Raw genomic sequence first — 21,710 nt, forward strand, 5'->3', positions numbered from 1 at the left:
AATTGTGAGTATCAAAGCAGAAATCGGGTCACTTTCTGACATGAATTCACCCTATAGATGAAACGGCGTCGGCTGATATATCAGTCATTCACTATATGATTTACTAATAGAAGAAAGAAACTGTGACAGAGATCATGTGTGTGTTGAGTTCCACAGATGGAGGGGCAACAGGAGCGTCACACACTGATATAGACCATCACACACACACGCCACATCTGAATCATTCAAACGAATTTAACTCAGTGACGTATGGAAAATAGCTCACGGATCACAGGACATCCCGCAAATCCGCCGACACGGGATCTGATGTTCATCCAGAACATCGTCAGGACTATGAGCTCATTAATATACATGAGCACCTGCATTTACATATCAACTACACCGGCAGATCAGCCAATCAGAGGCCATTTACACAGAGTCTGTGTGAAAAGCTTAAACCTAAAAGAGTGAATCTTTCACATCATTCCCTGAAGTCAAACTGCAGTTTATGTCAGATCTGAGCTCTCGTCCGGGGCCGTATTTACTGACCCTCCGACAGATACGAGGATATTTGAGTCTGTTGGTTTCCCAGACTCCTCATTCTTTCCATGAACTCACCTTTCCTAGAATCACGGATACGAGAAGGACAAAAAACAAGACACAAGGGAGAGAAGCAATGAGCAGCGCAGCTTACAAACCTTCCAGAAACTTCCAGAGATCCCACAATAAACTCCAGCTTTAAATGGGGAAATAATCACCGTTTCCCTTCTGAAAACTGATCACAGCAACATCCAATCAACATTCGACAGACAGAAGCAAGTCCCGCCCTACATTTCTTCTTTTTCGATAATCAATTCCACTCAGATGTTCACTACTGATCAACAGTTTCGAATATTATCATTTTTTAATGTTATCTGATCAAAAATACAGTAAAAACAGTGAAATATTATTACAATTTAAAATAAATGTTTTCTATTGAAATATATTGTAAAATGTAATTTATTTTTGCGATGCAAAGCTGAATTTTCAGCATTTAAAAGACAAAAAAATAAAGAAGTCAATAGGATGAATTAAATTAATAAAAAATGACATTACAAAAGATTCTATTTCAAATAAATGCTGAACATTCTATTCATCAAAGAATTCTGAAAAATAAAATAAAAAATCATCATATTAGAATGATTTCTGAAGGATCATGTGACACTGAAGACTGGAGTAATGATGCTGAAAATTCAGCTTTGATCACAGGAATAAATTACACTTTACTATATATTCACATAGAAAACAGCCGATTTACATTGTAAAAATATTTATCTATTTTTACTGTATTTTTGATCAAATAAATACTACCTTGGTGAGCGGAAGAGGCTTTTTACAAAACATTAAAAAATCATAATTATTCCACACAGTTGACCAATCGTGTACATCACAGTATGGAAGAAAAATTTGGAGAAAAGACTTTTAAATTATTTTGAGTCTCTAACATTTTGAAAAAACACATTTTCATATCACATGATCTGTAACATTATTTCTCTGCTATCTTCGCAGGTGCAGTGAGGAGAGCAGCTATTCCACACGGAGAGACGATAAATCACACTGAGTGCACTTAGAATACTGCATACAAGTCGCTCTCTCTCTCTCTCTCTCTCTCTCTCTCAGGAAATCTGTTAAGGTGATTTGTGTGAGAGCTGCTGTCACTGCAGTGAGGAGATCTGCTCATATCACACACACACACACACACACACACACACACACACACACACACACACAGTGCAGTATGTACTCCGTGTGGCTCACCCTCCGCAGTCGTCCTGCTGAAATCCCTCCAGTTCATCTCTCTGCTCGTCCAGCGTCGACTCCAGATCCAGATACACACCGGTGTGTGAGAGCTGCAGAGCGCAGTCATCGAGCTGCACACACACACACACACACACACACACACACACATTACCAACAGTGGCACTAGATTTTTTCATATTTTCAATTTATATTATGTGTTTTCATTTTTCAAGTTTTTAGTATTTTTTTTTGTGTTTTTGTCATTTTTATTATTATTTTATTTTAAATGTCTATTTAGCCCTCTGGTGCTCTTCGTTCATTTTTGACTGAAAAATTTTAAGTTTTCTTTCTTTTTTTTTTTAGCATTTTTTACTTCATCGCAATGGTATGAAACTTGGTCAAAGTTTTGGCACTTCCTATGTGAACACACACACACACACACACACACACACACACATAAAAAAAATCATGGACATGATTTGAAAAGGTTAAATGGTCCTGAAAAAATAATCAAAAAATGAGCGCATTGGAAATGAATGGGAGACAAATTTCATCTAGTGGAAACTTTTGGTACTGCGGCCAAACAAAATCTTACTGAAAGCTCATTTTTTGAGATATCAACCTCAAATTTGGAACACAAATTGCATTTGCAATTCTGTAACTTTTTTAAGTTAACTTTTTAAAACTTTTTTCACTCCAGCAATAATCTGTCAAGTGTCTTCTTTGAAAGGAGATCAAAATTAAGTCTGTGCTCTCAAGCATTCAAGATTTATGACAGTTTAAGTTGGAATAAATGGATTATAACTACAGCGTAAATATAATTTAGTATCATAAAATCCCCTGAAAATCCAAAATATTAAATAAAAAACATTATCAAACTAAAATATAGTACATTCATTTCAGTGAAATAAAAAAATCGGTAATTTTTGCCTGACACTCAAATTTGTAGTTAATTTAGTACAGCAAGTGAAACTAAATGGAAATGAGAAATGTTGCATTTACAGCTAAAGTTGGGCACTTTTGAAAAACCTTTATGAATCATTTGTTTCGAATCAGTGATTAGGAGCTCGTATCAAACTGCCAAAGTCATGTGATTTCAGTAACCGAGGTTTCGTTACGTCACTGTTTCGAAATGTCAGTGGTTCTCGTTCAACCCATGAACCAGTGTCTGTATGGTTTTTACCTGATCCCAGATCAGTTTTATAGACATTTAATGACACATTTCCATAATAAAAAGTAACGAGTTGTAGTTAAAAGTCTCTCACTGGTCTGATTAACGAGCTCTCCATTAAACAAACAAAACAAGATTTAATAAAATAACACATATTATACAGACACTTCGGAATTAACATTTAATAGACATTTTCAACAAAACATTTGATGTTGTTTTATAAAAGGTGTTTTTATGCATGTTTGTGTTGAGATTTTTCTGCATTTACACCGTTTTGACCAGCATGTGGCGTTATGAACGCTTTGAAACAGTGCATCATTTTTGCGAAACAATTGCCTCTGTTACAGAGACACATCAAAGGTAACCAGCAGGGGATTGTGGGTAACTGACCACCCTTTCAAACGACTGACAGTGCTGAAATAAAAGTAATTTTGTGAGGATCAGCCATAAAACAAATGACTGTAAGAGACGTGTCATGTTAGAGCAGCGTTTCCCTGTTTCAGACGTTACAGAGCAGTAAATGCAATTACTGCCGGTCATAAAGCACAGGAACACGCGCCACACGCCACATTCACACACACACACTCACACACACACACACACACACACACACACACACACACACACATGTGCTTTCACTTCAACTTCACTGCGCTCCTGGGAAACAGACGCCAGTATGAACTACATTCAGGGCGCGTGGCGATGGATTTGTAGCTTTGATCAACAATCACACGGCGGTCGGTCGTCAGGCTAATTTGGCAGATTCGACCTGCAGCTTCCAGCGTCTGCTGTAACAGACATCGACCTGCACACACACATCACACACACGTGCTGAAGGGTTCACACGCTAAAATGTTAGTATGCATGACCAAAGAGTGTGAAGACCAGCTGCTCGTGTCAAACACAGGTGTGCATATAAATTAAATCATAATGTGCATAGACACACAAAACCTTTACTTCTATTTTCATTATATGTTATTTACACCATTCACAAGTCTGGGGTCAGTAAAAAAATGTTTGCACATGCGATCCCATGACCTTGGTGAATATGACTATAAATATTATAACCATTTGGAGACATTTGGTAAAATGCTCTAAAATGTGCATCATAGTCATACGGAAGCTTGTTTCCGCCTCTAAATAAAACAATTAAAAAGGTAATTGCTACTTTTTATCATGCAATTCTGACTTTATAACTCGCAATTCTGACTTTATATCTCGCAATTCTGACTTTATATCTCGCAATTCTGACTTTATAACTCGTAATTCCGACTTTATATCTCGCAATTCCGACTTTATATCTCTCAATTCTGACTTTATAACTCGTAATTCCGACTTTATATCTCGCAATTCCAACTTTATAACTCGCAATTCTGACTTTATAACTCGCAATTCCGACTTTACAACTTGCAATTCTGACTTTATAACTCGCAATTCTGACTTTATAACTCGCAATTCCGACTTTATAACTCGCAATTCTGACTTTATAACTCGCAATTCTGACTTTATATCTCGCAATTCCGACTTTATAACTCGCAATTCCGACTTTACAACTCGCAATTCTGACTTTATAACTCGCAATTCTGACTTTATATCTCGCAATTCTGACTTTATATCACGCAATTCTGACTTTATATCTCGCAATTCCGACTTTACAACTCGCAATTCCGACTTTATAACTCGCAATTCTGACTTTATATCTCGCAATTCTGACTTTATATCACGCAATTCTGACTTTACAACTCGCAATTCCGACTTTACAACTCGCAATTCCGACTTTATAACTCATAATTCCGACTTTATATCTCGCAATTCCGACTTTATATTTTGCAATTCCGACTTTATAACTCGCAATTCTGACTTTATAACTCGCAATTCTGACTTTATATCTCGCAATTCTGACTTTATAACTCGCAATTCTGACTTTATATCTCGCAATTCTGACTTTATATCACGCAATTCTGACTTTATATCTCGCAATTCTGACTTTACAACTCGCAATTCCGACTTTACAACTCGCAATTCTGACTTTATAACTCGTAATTCCGACTTTATATCTCGCAATTCCGACTTTATATTTTGCAATTCCGACTTTATAACTCGCAATTCTGACTTTATAACTCGCAACTCCGACTTTACAACTTGCAATTCTGACTTTATAACTCGCAATTCTGACTTTATATCTCGCAATTCTGACTTTATAACTCGCAATTCCGACTTTATAACTTGCAATTCCGACTTTATATCTCGCAATTCCGACTTTATAACTCGCAATTCCGACTTTACAACTCGCAATTCTGACTTTATATCTCGCAATTCTGACTTTATATCACGCAATTCTGTCTTTATAACTCGCAATTCCGACTTTACAACTCGCAATTCTGACTTTATATCTCGCAATTCTGACTTTATATCACGCAATTCTGTCTTTATATCTCGCAATTCCGACTTTATATCACGCAATTCCGACTTTATATCTTGCAATTCCGACTTTATATCTCGCAATTCCAACTTTATAACTCGCAATTCCGACTTTACAACTCGCAATTCTGACTTTATATCTCGCAATTCTGACTTTATATCACGCAATTCTGTCTTTATAACTCGCAATTCCGACTTTACAACTCGCAATTCTGACTTTATATCTCGCAATTCTGACTTTATATCACGCAATTCTGTCTTTATAACTCGCAATTCCGACTTTATATCTCGCAATTCCGACTTTATAACTTGCAATTCCGACTTTATATCTCGCAATTCCGACTTTATATCACGCAATTCCGACTTTATATCTTGCAATTCCGACTTTATATCTCGCAATTCCGACTTTATATCACGCAATTCCGACTTTATATCACGCAATTCCGACTTTATATCTCGCAATTCCGACTTTATATCTTGCAATTCCGACTTTATAACTCGCAATTCTGACTTTATAACTCGCAATTCCGACTTTACAACTTGCAATTCTGACTTTATAACTCGCAATTCCGACTTTATAACTCGCAATTCCGACTTTACAACTTGCAATTCTGACTTTATAACTCGCAATTCTGACTTTATATCTTGCAATTCTGACTTTCAAAATCAGTACAATGTATAATGTTAATTATCATCAGCTCATATGTAGTATGTGTAAAGGCACAGAACATTTTAACTAACATTTGCACAGCGTGTTTATGGTTTATCTGAAGCTGAGAGAGCAGGAGTGCTGACGTTCATTGGGTTTGGCTTCTCCGAGGTCGTAACACCTGCGTCTCCATCGAGTCTGAACTCAGCCAAACCCTAATCAAACACTCGCTTTCCAGCTCAAGACTTCAGCTGTGATTTAGGGTCAACAAACTCATCGCATCCAAGAATGTGTCGTACAACTGGCTGACGGACGGACAAACGGATGAATCATACACTACACCTGCTGAAAGAAGAGAGTGCTGAGTGAGATCTGCCTGTTTCTATTTACAATCAATAGTAGTAGTGATGCACCATTAAATCAATGATCAAATGATGCTTTGAGAGGATCTACAGAAAACCATAGATCAGAGGAAACATCTAGAACTGACAGCACACTGATGAGTCAGATGCAAAGTTTAATCAACCGATCACTACAACAACACAAACAAACACTCCACCTGCTAACAACACACACACACACACGCACACACACACACACACACACACACACACACTGATCTGAGCTCTTAAATGTGGACTAGAGCTGCATGATTCTGGATAAATTGAGAATCATGATTTTGTTTGTTTAAAAACAGAGATCAAGATTCTCTCATGATTCTGAATAGACAACTAAACAAAATAACATGTAATTTACTAGAGGTTCTGACAAAATGTTAATTGCTGCAGTTTGCAATTAGATTTTTTTAATCTCTTGAGTGAATGATTCAATGACTCACTCATTAAGACCTGACTTGTTTCATAACTGAAAGAATCATTGTTTTTGAACAAATCTTTTGAGTGAATGATTCAATGACTCACTCATTAAGACCTGACTTGTTTCATAACTGAAAGAATCATTGTTTTTGAACAAATCTTTTGAGTGAATGATTCAATGACTCACTCATTAAGACTTGACTTGTTTCATAACTGAAAGAATCATCGTTTTTGAACAAATCTCTTGAGTGAATGATTCAATGACTCACTCATTAAGACTTGACTTGTTTCATAACTGGATGAATCATCGTTTTTGAGCAAATCTTTTGAGTGAATGATTCAATGACAAAATTATGTAATTGATACAATCTTTATTTGAAGTGGCAAGTTACTTTCAAAAGGTCATTTTGATCGCTACCATAGACAGCAGTGTTTATATTAAAACTCTAAACTTTTATCTCAGTACTTCTGTGTTAATATGAATTATTATGACGCAGAAATAATGATACTGTGTGTTTAAAAAGACTGTTTGTGAAGCTGTTTCATACCTATACATGACAACAGCTCTCTCTGGATCAGAACACAGATCTGAATGTTCGCTGTGATCAGACTTGTCAAAGGTTTAATAGACATAGAGCCAAATCACTGTTGGATAAAAACTGGATAAAACTGGAATATCACATAAAACATTTGCAGTGTTTCCATCCCATGTGTTCAAGAGAACATAATTGTGACACTTCCTGGGAAACTGGCACAAAATATCAGTAATAAAAATGGAAGTTGCTGCAATCGGGGAAGAAGCTGCTCTTTTTTCCTCCATCATAAATGGGATCTTTTGAAGTTTCCTATGTTTAATTAAGTTTGTTCAGTATTGCTAAATATGTTTCCCAGTAAAGTCAAATTTATATATAACCATTACATTTAGTTATTATGAATATATAAATAATAATGCTTATTATTAACATATAAATATAAATGTTACGGAAATAACAGATTTTTTTAATGCAGACTTGAATCTTTGCAAATCTGAGCAGCGTTTTGAGACACTGTTGAGATGTAAGACTTTCCCTCAGGAAATATTATACTGCAGAGATCTCAGTGGTGATTTGTCTTTCCGTTGGGAAGCACGTGGCGTTAGGGTTAAGTGTTTTGCGCTAAGGACAGTCGGACAGTCGCTGGAACTTCACTAACTACCACTTACACTGTGGATGAGATTCAGCCCATCTATTTATAACCCAGAATGTGAGACAGACGCTGAAGTCCATGCAGAAGATCTTGGACTGGAGTTCAGCTCTCCGTATTACAGAAATGAGCTTCACTGGGCTCCATGGAAACATATTTAGTCATATTTATCATCAATGAATCCAATTTGTTTCAACTAATTGAATATTGATTGTTTCACAGCTAGTCATTTTAACCATGTTCATACTTTTCAACTGAATAAATGTCATTGTTTTCACAATAAACACATTTATGCTGATTCTAAGCAATTTGAATAAATGCATTTTGAAAATATGATTATTTAAATACAATTAAATAGCAAATAAAGATAAACTATTCTTTGATTTTTAAGTGCAGACAAATATGCATCACATTAAGTTTATTAGTTTATGTTAAAATTGCGTGACACAAATGGATGGAAATTGTATATGCAAATACATAAATCTTAAATTTAGGCCTAATTATTTGTTTTTTACTTTAAAAATGTAATATTTATGTAATATTTATGTAATATTACAGCGCTACACTCTTACTGACTGAGAGTGTTGATGCAGTGTTGAACAGTTTTGAGGGAAGACCTCACAATATTTTGATACATCATCAGCATCATCATCATCATCATCACATGTGTTTGTGAGTATGAGTAATTTGATGGGAATCCGCTGCGGCAATCTGGGAGCAGCCCTGACCTCTATTTTATTTCACAGATTCGACCGAAACCGCCAATTACTGCCCATGACTTTCCCTCCAATGACAGACTGACTCAGAAAAACACAATGTCACAAGAAAACAGAGAGAAACCAGAAGTAGATATACAGATCTATCAAACTAATGAAGAAAAACACATGATTTAAATCAGTGTTTACAATCCAGTATTGCCAAATTTAATATAAAAATGTGTGATTTCAACAGCCGAAACAGAATGTATAATAATATTCATAAACAATAACATTATGTTAATATGCTGCTGACCCAGTTTTGCTGTATTGCCTTTTATTTACATTTGTTTAAGCTGGTCTTTTGTTTCTGCATGTTCTTTCTCATTATGAATAAAAAGACTGTGTTTTGCATCCAGCAGCGTTACCATCACTGATGCACAGAGGAGATCTGACAAACATGCAAAGCCATGTAAATATGGCCTGGAAAACACTGTAAGGCACATTGACATTGTAGTGCATTTAGTGTGAAATAAAAGACGTAACTGAGCTCATCTGAACGCAAGATCCTCAGAGAACATGTGATTATAGAGTGTTTTCATTCTGATCAGACACACTACATGATGAAGTGCACTATAATCTCTGTGTGTGACATTAAATGTCCTTTAAGACCTAATAATCTGTGGCTTTAACCCTTTACATCCACAAACGCTCAACATCTTGATGTGCTGAAAAATGTTTTGTGCACAAACACTATAAAACATGAATTTCTAAGGACTGTAAATGATCAAATCTTTGCAGTCGCACACAATCTCCTGCAGTCCTTCTGTCTCTGATTAATAGATTAGACTGTTTTATCCAGTAAAAGTGGAAATATGATTGAAATCACTTCAAAAAGGAAAATAATGTCATATCGGCTACATAATATTATAATGAGAACATTATAATTGTGTGATTGGGACATGGCTTTTAATGGTAAGACTTATGTTTTTGTAATCAGGCTCCCAAAAATGATCTAAAAATCTGGATTTAGATTTATCGGCCAATATATCGGTTATCGGCCTTCAAATATAAAGAATTATCGGTTATCAGTATCGGCTGATATTTATTCATTTTTAATGTTACTGTTATTGGACTGATAAGAAAATTTGGCCGATATATTAAAGCTAATAAATAATGGATTATTTCCTTCAGATGTGCACTGTCCATCATGATGGTTTTAAATTGCTTGAAATATGATTGAAATCACTTCAAAAAGAAAAATAATGTCATATCGGCTAGATAATATTATAATGAGAACATTATAATTGTGTGTTTGGGACATGGCTTTTAATGGTAAGACTTATGTTTTTGTAATCAGGCTCCCAAAAATTATCTAAAAATCTGGATTTAGATTTATCGGCCAATATATCGGTTATCAGCCTTCAAATATAAAGAATTATCGGTTATCAGTATCTGCCAATATTTGTTCATTTTTAATGTTATCATTAAAGAAAATTTGGCTGATATATATTTAAGCCAATAAATACTGGATTATTTCCTTCAGCTGAGACACTTCAGATGTGCACTGTTCACCAAGATGGTTTTGAATTGCTTGAAATATGATTGAAATCACTTTAAAAAGGAAAATACAGTTAGGTAAAATATACAGCGCAAGTCTGTCATGTAAGGTACATAAAATTATAATGAGAACATTATAATTGTGTGTTTGGGACATGGCTTTTAATGGTAAGACTTCTGTTTTTGTAATCAGGCTCCCAAAAATTATCAAAAAATCTGGATTTAGATTTATCGGCCAATATATCGGTTATCGGCCTTCAAATATAAAGAATTATCGGTTATCAGTATCGGCTGATATTTATTCATTTTTAATGTTACTGTTATTGGACTGATAAGAAAATTTGGCCGATATATTAAAGCTAATAAATAATGGATTATTTCCTTCAGATGTGCACTGTCCATCATGATGGTTTTAAATTGCTTGAAATATGATTGAAATCACTTCAAAAAGGAAAATAATGTCATATCGGCTACATAATATTATAATGAGAACATTATAATTGTGTGATTGGGACATGGCTTTTAATGGTAAGACTTCTGTTTTTGTAATCAGGCTCCCAAAAATTATCAAAAAATCTGGATTTAGATTTATCGGCCAATATATCGGTTATTGGCCTTCAAATATAAAGAATTATCGGTTATCAGTATCTGCCGATATTTGTTCATTTTTAATGTTATCATTAAAGAAAATTTGGCTGATATATATGAAAGCCAATAAATAATGGATTATTTCCTTCAGCTGAGACACTTCAGATGTGCACTGTTCACCATGATGGTTTTGAATTGCTTGAAATATGATTGAAATCACTTTAAAAATGAAAATACAGTTAGGTAAAATATACAGCACAAGTCTGTCATGTAAGGTACATAAAATTATAATGAGAACATTATAATTGTGTGTTTGGGACATGGCTTTTAATGGTGAGACTTTTGTTTTTATAATCAGGCTCTCAAAAATTATATAAAAATTTTGATTTAGATGGCCAATATATCGGTTATCGGCTTTCAAATATAAAGAATTATTGGTTATCGGCCGATATATGTTCATTTTTAATGTTATTGTTAATGACCTGATAAGAAAATTTGGCCGATATATATATTAAAGCCGATAAATGATTATTTCCTTCAGATGCACACTGTCCACCATGATGGTTTTGAATTGCTTGAAATATGATTGAAATCACTTCAAAAAGGAAAATAATGTCATATCGGCTACATAATATTATAATGAAAACATTATTGGGACATGGCTTTTAATGGTGAGACGTTTGTTTTTGTAATCAGGCTCTCAAAAATTATATAAAAATTTGGATTTAGATTTATCGGCCAATATATCGGTTATCGGCCTTCAAATATAAAGAATTATCGGTTATTACATTTTCATATCGGTGCATCACCAATTTTTATCATAAGAATAACTTTGATATTGTTAGTAATAATTCAGGTTTATTTGATTCTCCAGACATCATTTATTATAAAAAATCATGAGTATCAATTATGATCTTCAGGTTTATTTGTTCACGTCTCATTATGTTTTAAAACTACAGAGATCTGATCATAGAACTAAGCATTTAAATATCATCTTACTAAGACATATTATTGGAAGATATTGATATTTATATGCATGTTATGTGCTGTACCAGATTGCATATTTTTGAGTCTCTGAATAAAATTAAGCTGTTTTTTAAATATGAGCCATAATGCATCAAATATGATACAAAACATAAATCGTATATTTTATATTTTTTATATTGTGTGTATAATATCTCATATGTCAGGCTAGTTTCTCATAAACACAGTCTGTCTGTCAGAGTGAATGAATGAGCGGCTCTAAAAGCGGCTCAGAGCCGCACCTGTCGCGCTTTAAAATGACCATCACAAATCAAACTCATTCAACTGACCCTTTACATTCTGAAACAAATCATATTAAAGAACACTAAAAAATATTTTGAATAGGCTATAAGTTTATTAGACACTTTATTAAAAACATATATTAGTAGCCTACTGTGAGTAAATAAACATCAATAAAGTATATTTTAGTGAACTGATAACTTTCTGCGGCAGTCTGACCTTGTGAGGAGCTTTGAGGAGTCTGTGCACTCCTGCGATCTGATTGATGAGAGGAATATCTTCTCTGAAGGTGTAGAGAGGAGGTCTGGTCGGTTCCGGGAAATTGGTGCTGTTGAACGGATCGGTGTCGTCTAAAAACTGAACCCGGCACACAAACGAAGACATGATGCATCCATGCACGGGCCGCCGTAACTATCGCGGCTGTTTCCAAGCGCGTCGGTAACGACAACAACGCAGACCTTCGGCGGATCCGCGGAAATAAGACAGACCGGGGAATGCAGAAGCTGCGCGCGCCCGTTACTGTTCTGTGCTGAGCGCGAGTGTCCGTCTGTGTCACGGGCGCGTGAAGGTGCGGGACAGCCGGACGCCCCCCGCGGATTAAGCGCTTTAACAGCGGGACCCGGTGACCGCGAGAGGTGAAACAGCGACCTCTGGCGGGCAGAGAGAAGAATACATCTGTTCCTCAGGGCTCATTTACCATAGTAACCACAGGAGACAACACGGGCTGAGATTTAAAGGATTAGTTCACTTTCAAATTAAAATTTCCTTATAATTTAATCACCCTCATGTCATCCAAGATATTCATGTCTTTCTTTCTTCAGTCGAAAAGAAATTAAGGTTTTTGATGAAATTTCGTTCTACAGACAGTCAGACACTGTATTAACCACATGAGCAGATGTGGTCAGGAAACATAATGGCGATATTAACAACACACACCTGCTCTCCGTTTCATCTGTAACCTTTTCTGAGCAGCTTTGAGGCTTTTTTAAATTCATGTTCCTCATAATCTTGAATCAGAATATCTTCTCCTCCCTCTTGCAGCATCTCTTCTCTGATGATGATGAGGGCGGGGCAACCTGTCACTCACATGAGATCCACCAATAGCAAACCAAAACCATCCAATCAATTCCCCACAGACAAAATCAAGCCCCGCCCTACATTTGTTCTTGTTCCAGATGCATTTCACTCAGATATAAGTCACGATATAAAAGAAAAGACTGTGCAACTTCTGTTTCATGCAAACTTTGAGGAAACTTGAAGCTAAATTTAATCATCATACTGTGACTGTGTTACTGTAATGTTATTAACTGATGACATCATACTGTCATCATACTTTTAAAATTGTGTTTTCTATGCCAGAAAAAGTTATCAGAGAAATAAATAGACTTTTTAACAATGTTGCATTTTATAGTGAAATATGGAATGGCAACTTTTGCTCAGCTCTAAAACACTTTTTCGGCACATTGCACTCTTTTTCGTATTTCAATGCAAGGGGGTTTTCGTTACTTTTTTGTGCTTTCAACAATTTTAAATACATTGTCTTTTTCTTAGTCTTGCCTAAAAGTATTTTATACGGTACACAGCAAAATCTCCAGAGTTAAATCAACTCTGCTCAGAGTACATACGGTCCCTCTCTAAATAGTGTTAAAGTAACACTGAAGCAGAGTTAACGTTATTGAGATAATTAAGCGATTAAGTGATGAATGAGCGTTAGTGATGAACACCTGCTGTTAACAAGCAGAATCACTGAAGAAAAGATAATCCTCCTCTGCTGAGATTTTGAGAGATATAATGTCTCTTATCTTCAGTTGATTTCATCTAAGACTGTGGCTGAAGTCAGTCGTAGTTCTTGTGTTTCTCTTTTCTTCAGTGATTCTGCTTGTTAACAACAGGTGTTCATCACTACCGCTCAATCATTACATAATTATTTAATTAACATTAACTCTGGTTAAGTGTTGCTTTAACACTATTTAGAGAGGGACCATATGTAGAGTTAGAGTTAATTTTAATCCGAGCAGAGTTAATTTAACTAATTTTGCTGTGTATCCAGTAGAATGTTCTTTCTGCCTGTCATGTAGCCTTTTAAGCAGTTTGAAGGATTTTACTATATATTTCATGTCATTTCATGTCATTTCATTTACTATATATTTCAAATCGGAGCAGAGATTAACCATAGACAGTATTATGTAATAGGTTTGTTTCTTTGTTTCATGTTAATCAATAGTTTTTATCAATGTACTGTATTGATTTCTTAATGTGACCAGCAGAGGGCAGCATGAATCTGAGAGTCAAGAACTTTTAAAGAACCCTGGAAATTAAAGGTTTATGACTTTTATTCTGTGTATGTAGCTCTGAAATCATCTATATTGTGTAGTGTCCTAATAAAAGTAACCAAAATCATGTATACAGTCTCTCATGTGAGCAGTTTATGGGTTTGTTTCACATGTGTGTCAGTGTTTACAGGATTCATATTAATAAATATAATTGAATATTTCATTGTGTCTTTGAGTAGCTAATAGAACTAATGTTACTAATAGAAGTAATGTATAGGCCTATGACTTATTTGAAATGATGAAGTAAATTGAAAATGTAATATGTTAACATATTCAAAAACATGCCTAAACTGGTTTTCTGGGGCCGTATTCACAAAACATTTTATCTTACTACTAAGAGTTCTCCTAAATAGCAGTAAAAGTTCTTAGCTAAGAGTTTTCTCTTAAAACCTATTCACAAAGCTGCTGAGACCAACTTTTACTAAGGAATAGACTGAAGTCTTAAGCTAAGAGTAAGGGCGGGGTTGACCTCGTTGCTATGGAGTATACACACAGTGATTGGCTGATGGTGGAGGAGTCAGTGATTTAATCACAGAAATATTGTAGAATGAGGTGTCATGTTTCCATATTAAAATAAAGGTTTAAAAATACAAATGTTGCCCTATTCAAAATAAAATGTTGCCATATTGTTGCCATAAAGGTTTTAAAATATAGGCTAAGTGTCACTAATTAAACTAGTATATATATATAATGAATGTAATGAAAGTGCTGCAGTTCAAGGTTCCTTATATGACTTTAGGGGGACGTTCCATTTTGGTTATTTTATGGTCAAAAAAAGAACGTTACAAAGAGAATATTTGGGACATTAACAGAACGTTCCCACACGGTCCTCTGTTGATCATTTAATAACGTTCCATTTTGGTTATTTTATGGTCATGCATGAATGTTACAAAGAGGACATTTGGGAAGTTAACAGAACGTCCTATAGTAATAGTCCCCTCAACATTCCCAGAACGTCCTGAATGTTCCCTGAAGGTCCACCAAATAACTTTCCCCAAACCTTAAAAGAACTCCACATCGTGACCGTCTCTGAATGTTCTGGGAACGTTACTAGGTGACAGGTTACCCCGCTAGAAATTTTACGTTCCCAGAACATTCTCAGAACGTCCCCACTGGTGTTGAGTAACGTTCCCATTATGTTCAGAGACGGTCACGATGTGGAGTTCTTTAAAGGTTTGGGGGACGTTATTTGGCGGACCTTCAGGGAACATTCAAGACGTTCTCTGAACATTTAGGGAACCACACTTTATTTAGAAATGTTCTCAGAACGTCCCCGCTGCCCTTTTCAAAAACATGAATTGAAAATTAGAGCTAAATTGACTAATAAAAGTTTTTGTTTCTTTGTTTCTTTCATACACATCTTCTTAATGAGGTGTAGATGTTTTATCAAAATTTATAAATGTCACCGTTATGGAGGTAAGCGCTTGTTTTAGTTGGGCTCCTGACCCTTGACAATTTGACTTTAGTTTTTCTCCAATTGTTGTAACTGTGTTTTTCTAAAGCATTTTGTACAATAAAAAATTGTGAGAAAATTAAACTCTGATCAAATTGGTTTGGATGCTTGATTATTGATGATGACATAAAGTCATACAGTGGTCTTATTCACAAATCTTTGAATATTGTGTTATCATTCATCTAGACATAATGCAGGAGAACCTGTCCTACTTTGAAATTATGAAAGTTTTTATCCTTATGCAGAAATTATTCAGACAGTATCATGTAGATTCACACAGACATCAAGATTCTGCATATGATCCTCAACAATGGTGACAAAATTTTCAGATAAACTCTGAACATCACAAAACAAGCTACAAAAAAGATATTTTAGGTTCTGTTTTTAAGTTCTGTTAACTTCCCAAATGTCCTCTTTGTAACGTTCTTGCGCGACCACAAAATAACCAAAATAGAACGTTCCCCTAAACTCATATCAAGAACGTTATTAGATGACCATGTAGCAATGTTCAGTTTAATGTCCTAAATATCCTCATTGTAACATTATTATGTGACCATAAAATAAACCAAATTGGAACGTCCCCCTAAAATCATATAATGAACCTTGAACTGCAGCTCTTTCATAACCAAAAGAGGACGTTTTATGTCCCAAATGTTCTGTAAAATTTGGTTTGTAATAAGTGAAGATGCAGAGATCTAGAGAGATCAGGGGCCGTATTCACAAAACATCTTAAGGCTAAAAGTAGCTCCTAAATTGCCGATTTAGGAGAAACTCTTAAAATAATGGGCGTGTCAGTCCTAATTTTAGGAGTCCTAAATTTTTGCTCTAAGAGTATTTCACAAAGCATTTTAGAGCTAAAACTAGCTCCTAAATCTGTGAAACGTTAGGAGTAGTCAAGAGGACTCCTAAGTCACTAAGACCAAATCACAATCAGTCCTAATCCACACAAAGACACTGAAAACCATTGAGGGAATAGAGGATAGAGCCTTAGGTGCTGAACATTTTCTTCATAAATGCAATAAAATGCAATGCAATAAAAAAAAATTTAATTTATAGATTTGAATCAATGATGAGATGCCAAAAATTAATCTTTAACAAATAAATAAATAAATAAATATTGTCTGATTACCTGTGGCAGTGGTTTACATGGGTTCACACTTACAAATAATTGAATAGAGTAAAAAAAAAAAAAAAATATATATATATATATATATATATATATATATATATATATATATATATATATATATATATATATATATATATATATATATATATATAATCTCATCTGTGTATTTATTCCTCTTCTCGTGCTGATTAGAAAGACCGTTTGAATGTGTTTCTCCCAAACTTTGTTTATAAAACATAATTTGTCGGTTGAATTCTGCATTCTCTTGAGATGAAGACATCCAAGAGGTGGACAATTAACTGGATAGTTTAATTAGTGACACTTAGCCTACATTTTAAAACCTTTATGGCAAAAATATGTCTGACTGTGGGAACATTTTTATTAAAAAAACATTTATTTGAATAGGGCAACATTTGTATTTTTAAACCTTTATTTTAATATGGAAACATGACACCTCATTCTACAATATTTCTATGATTAAATCACTGACTCCTCCCCCATCAGCCAATCACTGTGTGTATAGTCCATAGCAACGAGGTCAACCCCGCCCTTACTCTTAGCTTAAGACTTCAGTCTATTCCTTAGTAAAAGTTGGTCTCAGCAGCTTTGTGAATAGGTTTTAAGAGAAAACTCTTAGCTAAGAACTTTTACTGCTATTTAGGAGAACTCTTAGTGGTAAGATAAAATGTTTTGTGAATACAGCCCCTGTTATTGTTTAATGTTGTTTGTGTTATCTGTTTTTATGTGTCACCATTGTGCTGAAGGGTAGCTCCTGTGCTTCAGTCAGTGATGATCCAGAAACACTGATGTTCTGCTGCATGTTGCTTTATTTAAAGACAGTAACTGTGTAGTTACTGATGCAGTGATAGAGCAGTTACATTTAGCTCATGTGTGTGTTTTTGTCAGCTAATGACTTAATGCAAGAGATTTGCATTTTAAAGAAAAGGTTTCAAAATATTAATTATGAAAATACCTGTATAGAGCTTTAAGTGAAAATAGTTTTTGTTTGAACAGCCACTTTTATTAGTCAAGTTTTTGAAAAGGGCAGCGGGGACGTTCTGAGAACATTTCCAAATAAAGTGTGGTTCCCTAAACGTTCAGAGAACGTCTTGAATGTTCCCTGAAGGTCCACCAAATAACGTCCCCCAAACCTTAAAAGAACTCCACATCGTGACCGTCTGTGAACATACTGGGAACGTTACTCAACACCAGTGGGGACGTTTTGGGAACGTAAAATTTCTAGCGGGGTAGTGATTTAGGAGTCCTCTTGACTACTCCTAACGTTTCACAGATTTAGGAGCTAGTTTTAGCGCTAAAATGCTTTGTGAAATACTCTTAGAGCAAAAATTTAGGAGTCCTAAAATTAGGACTGACACGCCCATTATTTTTAAGAGTTTCTCCTAAATTGGCAAGTTAGGAGCTACTTTTAGCCTTAAGATGTTTTGTGAATACGGCCCCAGTTCTTAGTGTGAAGAACATTTATATCATCTATAGAACCATTTTCCACTATAAAGAACCTTTTGTGCAATAGAAAGATTCTGTGGATATTAAAGGATCTTATTTTGTGTTTGTGCTCCAGAAATGAATTATTCCTCAAATCGTGTGTGTTGTTGAGAAGTTTGCTGCTATAATAATATTGAGACTCTTTGTGTTTGATGATCATATATTTAAAATATTTTCAGACAAGCTGACAGGCAGAGAGGACTCAGTTCATTCTGTCACAGAACCGCCAGAAGATGTTGAGATCACAGGTGAGAGTGGAAATCGAGTTATAAGTTATGCAAATTTTAATAATGTAGAACTTATTTCCACTATAAAGAACTTTTGTCCAATGGACACATTTCTGTGGATGTTAAAGGTTCTTCATTGAACCATCAAAGTGAAATAAAAACCTTTATTTTAAGAGTGTAACTGTTCATAGTTACTGAGCAACATAACTATACTCACATTATTACAGAATGTGTATTTTACTGCCATTTTATCACAGTTTCAAACCGTCAGAATTAGTGTCTGATCTGTCTGTTTCTTTATTAATTAGTTTCTGAATGTTTTGTGTCTCTGTAGATGGAGTGACGGTGACGGAGCGTGTGGTGATATTCAGTGGTGTTGGACTTGCTGTGTTTCTGTTTTTTCTGACTACAGTCGTCACAGGAGGAATCATTCACTATAACGGCTGGCGGAAAGGATGGGCCGCAGCCAAACGTGCTGGTCTGACTGATCAAAAATCAGCTAAATGACACATTTGTGCGCTTTATTTTACACTCTATCCCAATAGTCAGCAATTTTGTATGTACAAACATTCTTAAATTATGGTACATTTACTGGAGGAGCAAAATGACATTTATTAAAGGGTTAGTTCACCCAAAAATGAGATTTCTGTCATTAATTACTCACCCTCTGTGCAAAAACAAAACAAAAATAATGACTTTATTCAACAATTTCATCTCTTCCCTGTCATTCTCATACACTGTTTATGTTGTAGACTCAGTGCAGCGCTTCCAGGTTCTACATCAGAACACTGTCTTAGTATAGAGGATATGCACTTTCCCACTGAAACACGACCCTCAGCCGGACTGAGAGGCAAAAGAGCTGCTGCATGACTGGATTATATAGGGAAACTAAAGGTTGGACTCAATGTGAGACACCTAAACAAATGACGCATCTGTCTTTTCACGTGATTGAAATGCCTCATGCCTTGCATAAAAGGTTTATTCCTAAAGATAATGAAGAAAATAAATTTGCATGATAAAATGTTCTCAAAACTGCACTGTGTGTTTATTGGCAGGTTATGCAGAAATGTTCAGTTACTAGTGAAACGCTCGAGAATCAGTGCTGATACGGTAGAAACGGGATAACAGAGCGGTTGATTACACTTGAATTACTTTTAAATGTATAATTTTTACTTCTCAAATGTTTGTTACATGAGTTTAAATGTAGGCAATATTGTATACATGTTAAAATATGCCTTACTCATTGACAATAAAGGCCAGTGTCATGTTTATCTGTGGTTGTGTCGAGTATTTCACAAAGGGTTAGAGGAAATTAAAAGTTAATATTTCTCATACTATGAAACCTAATATTACTCAACGAAAAGTTAATATTACTCAAATACTGTTTTTTAAATGTTTCCCCCCAATTTTTTTTAATGTTATATATTATTGATTTCACTGCTTTAAAATGTACTCAATATTTTTAAGTGTAAACAAGTTTTCAATACAATATATATGGTATGATTTTACCTCAAAATTCAACATATTGACAGTCTGAAAAGATGTACCTCAAATTTCTCGTCAAAGCTATTTGTACAGTCAATCGCAAAGCTCTTTTCTGTTTTGTGTGGTTTTCATAGCATTCATGCTGATAAGTAGTAACTCAGTGGGTGTAACTGCAGTATTTTCTTCACAATCACAGTGTTTTTTCCATATCACACGACATCAATAATTTAGTCAGATATTTGTTAGACCTTGAGAATGAATGTAAACTTGTTTGTTCACAATTAAACTCCACAGAGCAGCTACCTTCTAATTTAGGGCTCTATGAAATCCATTTTATTTTTACATAAATTCTCTGTTTTCCATTTTGTTTTGTTTTTGGGGATTCTGTGTTTAATGATTTAATATAAACTTTCACTTTCACTTTAACAGAGATGATGTTAGAGCTGTTCCCACGCTTTCAGGGGAAAATGGGTTCACGTCAATGACGTGCAAACCACAATCAATTGTTTTGACTGACTGCATTATGGTGATGTAAGTACAACCTCAAAAATATGGGGTGAGGATGATAATCTTGATGACTCTAGAAGGGCAAGAGAACAATAATCCAGTCTGCATATAGAAGAAGAGTTTGGACACAGAGTTGTGTCGTGTTCTCTGATAGGAAGAGCCTGATCTTGGTAATGTTGTATAAGGCAGATTTGCAGGACCGGACTGTTCTATCAATGTGCTCTGTGAAGTTTGACTGATCATTAATCACAACTCCAAGGTTCCTGGCTTTCCTGGAAGGAGTTATGGCAGACGAACCTGTGGAGAGGTTGTGATGAAGTGTTTGGTTGGCAGAGACCACAGCAGTTCTGTCTTTGAGAGGTTTAGTTGAAGGTGATGGTCCTTTCATCCAGCCAGAAATGTCTGTCAGGGAGGCTGAGATGTGAGGAACCACCATTAAATCATCTGGTTGGACTGAGAAGTAAAGTTGAGTGTCAGAGGCCATGATTCTGAATGACAGATCCCAGTGTTGAGATGTAGATGGAGAAGAGAAGCGGTCCCAGCACTGAGCCCTGAGGAACCCCAGTAGAGAGATGATGTGAATTAGAAACCTCACCCCTCCTGAAGAACCTACTGAGAGGTAAGACTTGAACCACTGGAGGGCGTTCAGAAGGACTAAGAAGAGAGGAAAATGTTTCGAAAAGCTGCAATTTTAGGCTTTTAACACCATCTAAAATAAAAGATGCTCAACTTTTAAAGCATGGAAAGATATATATTAAGTTACAAATGTAAATATACAGACAATAGAATGTAAAACTGCATAATGTAATGTAAAATATTAATTTCCCCAAATTGAGTACTAGTAGGGGTGTGACGAGTGTCACGAGATCTCGCGAGACTAAACTGTGACGAGTGAAAAATAGTCTGGTGATGTTGCCATGACAGAGTGTTAGGATGATTAGGAAAGAATATGCCACCGCTACGTTTACATT

The 21,710-nt window shown here is 35.3% G+C and overlaps 1 protein-coding gene and 1 long non-coding RNA gene across 2 annotated transcripts in view; one reads left to right on the forward strand and one right to left on the reverse strand.

Annotated features, from left to right (window-relative positions):
- fhod3a (formin homology 2 domain containing 3a) overlaps window positions 1–12,699 on the reverse strand; it is a 64,334-nt gene extending 51,635 nt beyond the window's left edge. Inside the window, 2 exon segments of the mRNA XM_048203415.1 lie at window positions 1,777–1,889; window positions 12,322–12,699. Coding sequence (XP_048059372.1) covers window positions 1,777–1,889; window positions 12,322–12,486 — 278 coding nt within the window. The 5' untranslated portion in view covers window positions 12,487–12,699.
- A 5,996-nt stretch (window positions 12,700–18,695) lies between these two features.
- On the forward strand, window positions 18,696–19,635 carry LOC125274628. Its single transcript, XR_007186301.1, has 2 exons — window positions 18,696–18,768; window positions 19,082–19,635. It is a non-coding gene; the product is annotated as an uncharacterized LOC125274628 (long non-coding RNA).
- The last annotated feature ends 2,075 nt before the right edge of the window (window positions 19,636–21,710 follow it).

Source organism: Megalobrama amblycephala, linkage group LG9 (genome assembly GCF_018812025.1).
Source record: "Megalobrama amblycephala isolate DHTTF-2021 linkage group LG9, ASM1881202v1, whole genome shotgun sequence".
Taxonomy (NCBI): Eukaryota; Metazoa; Chordata; class Actinopteri; order Cypriniformes; family Xenocyprididae; genus Megalobrama; species Megalobrama amblycephala.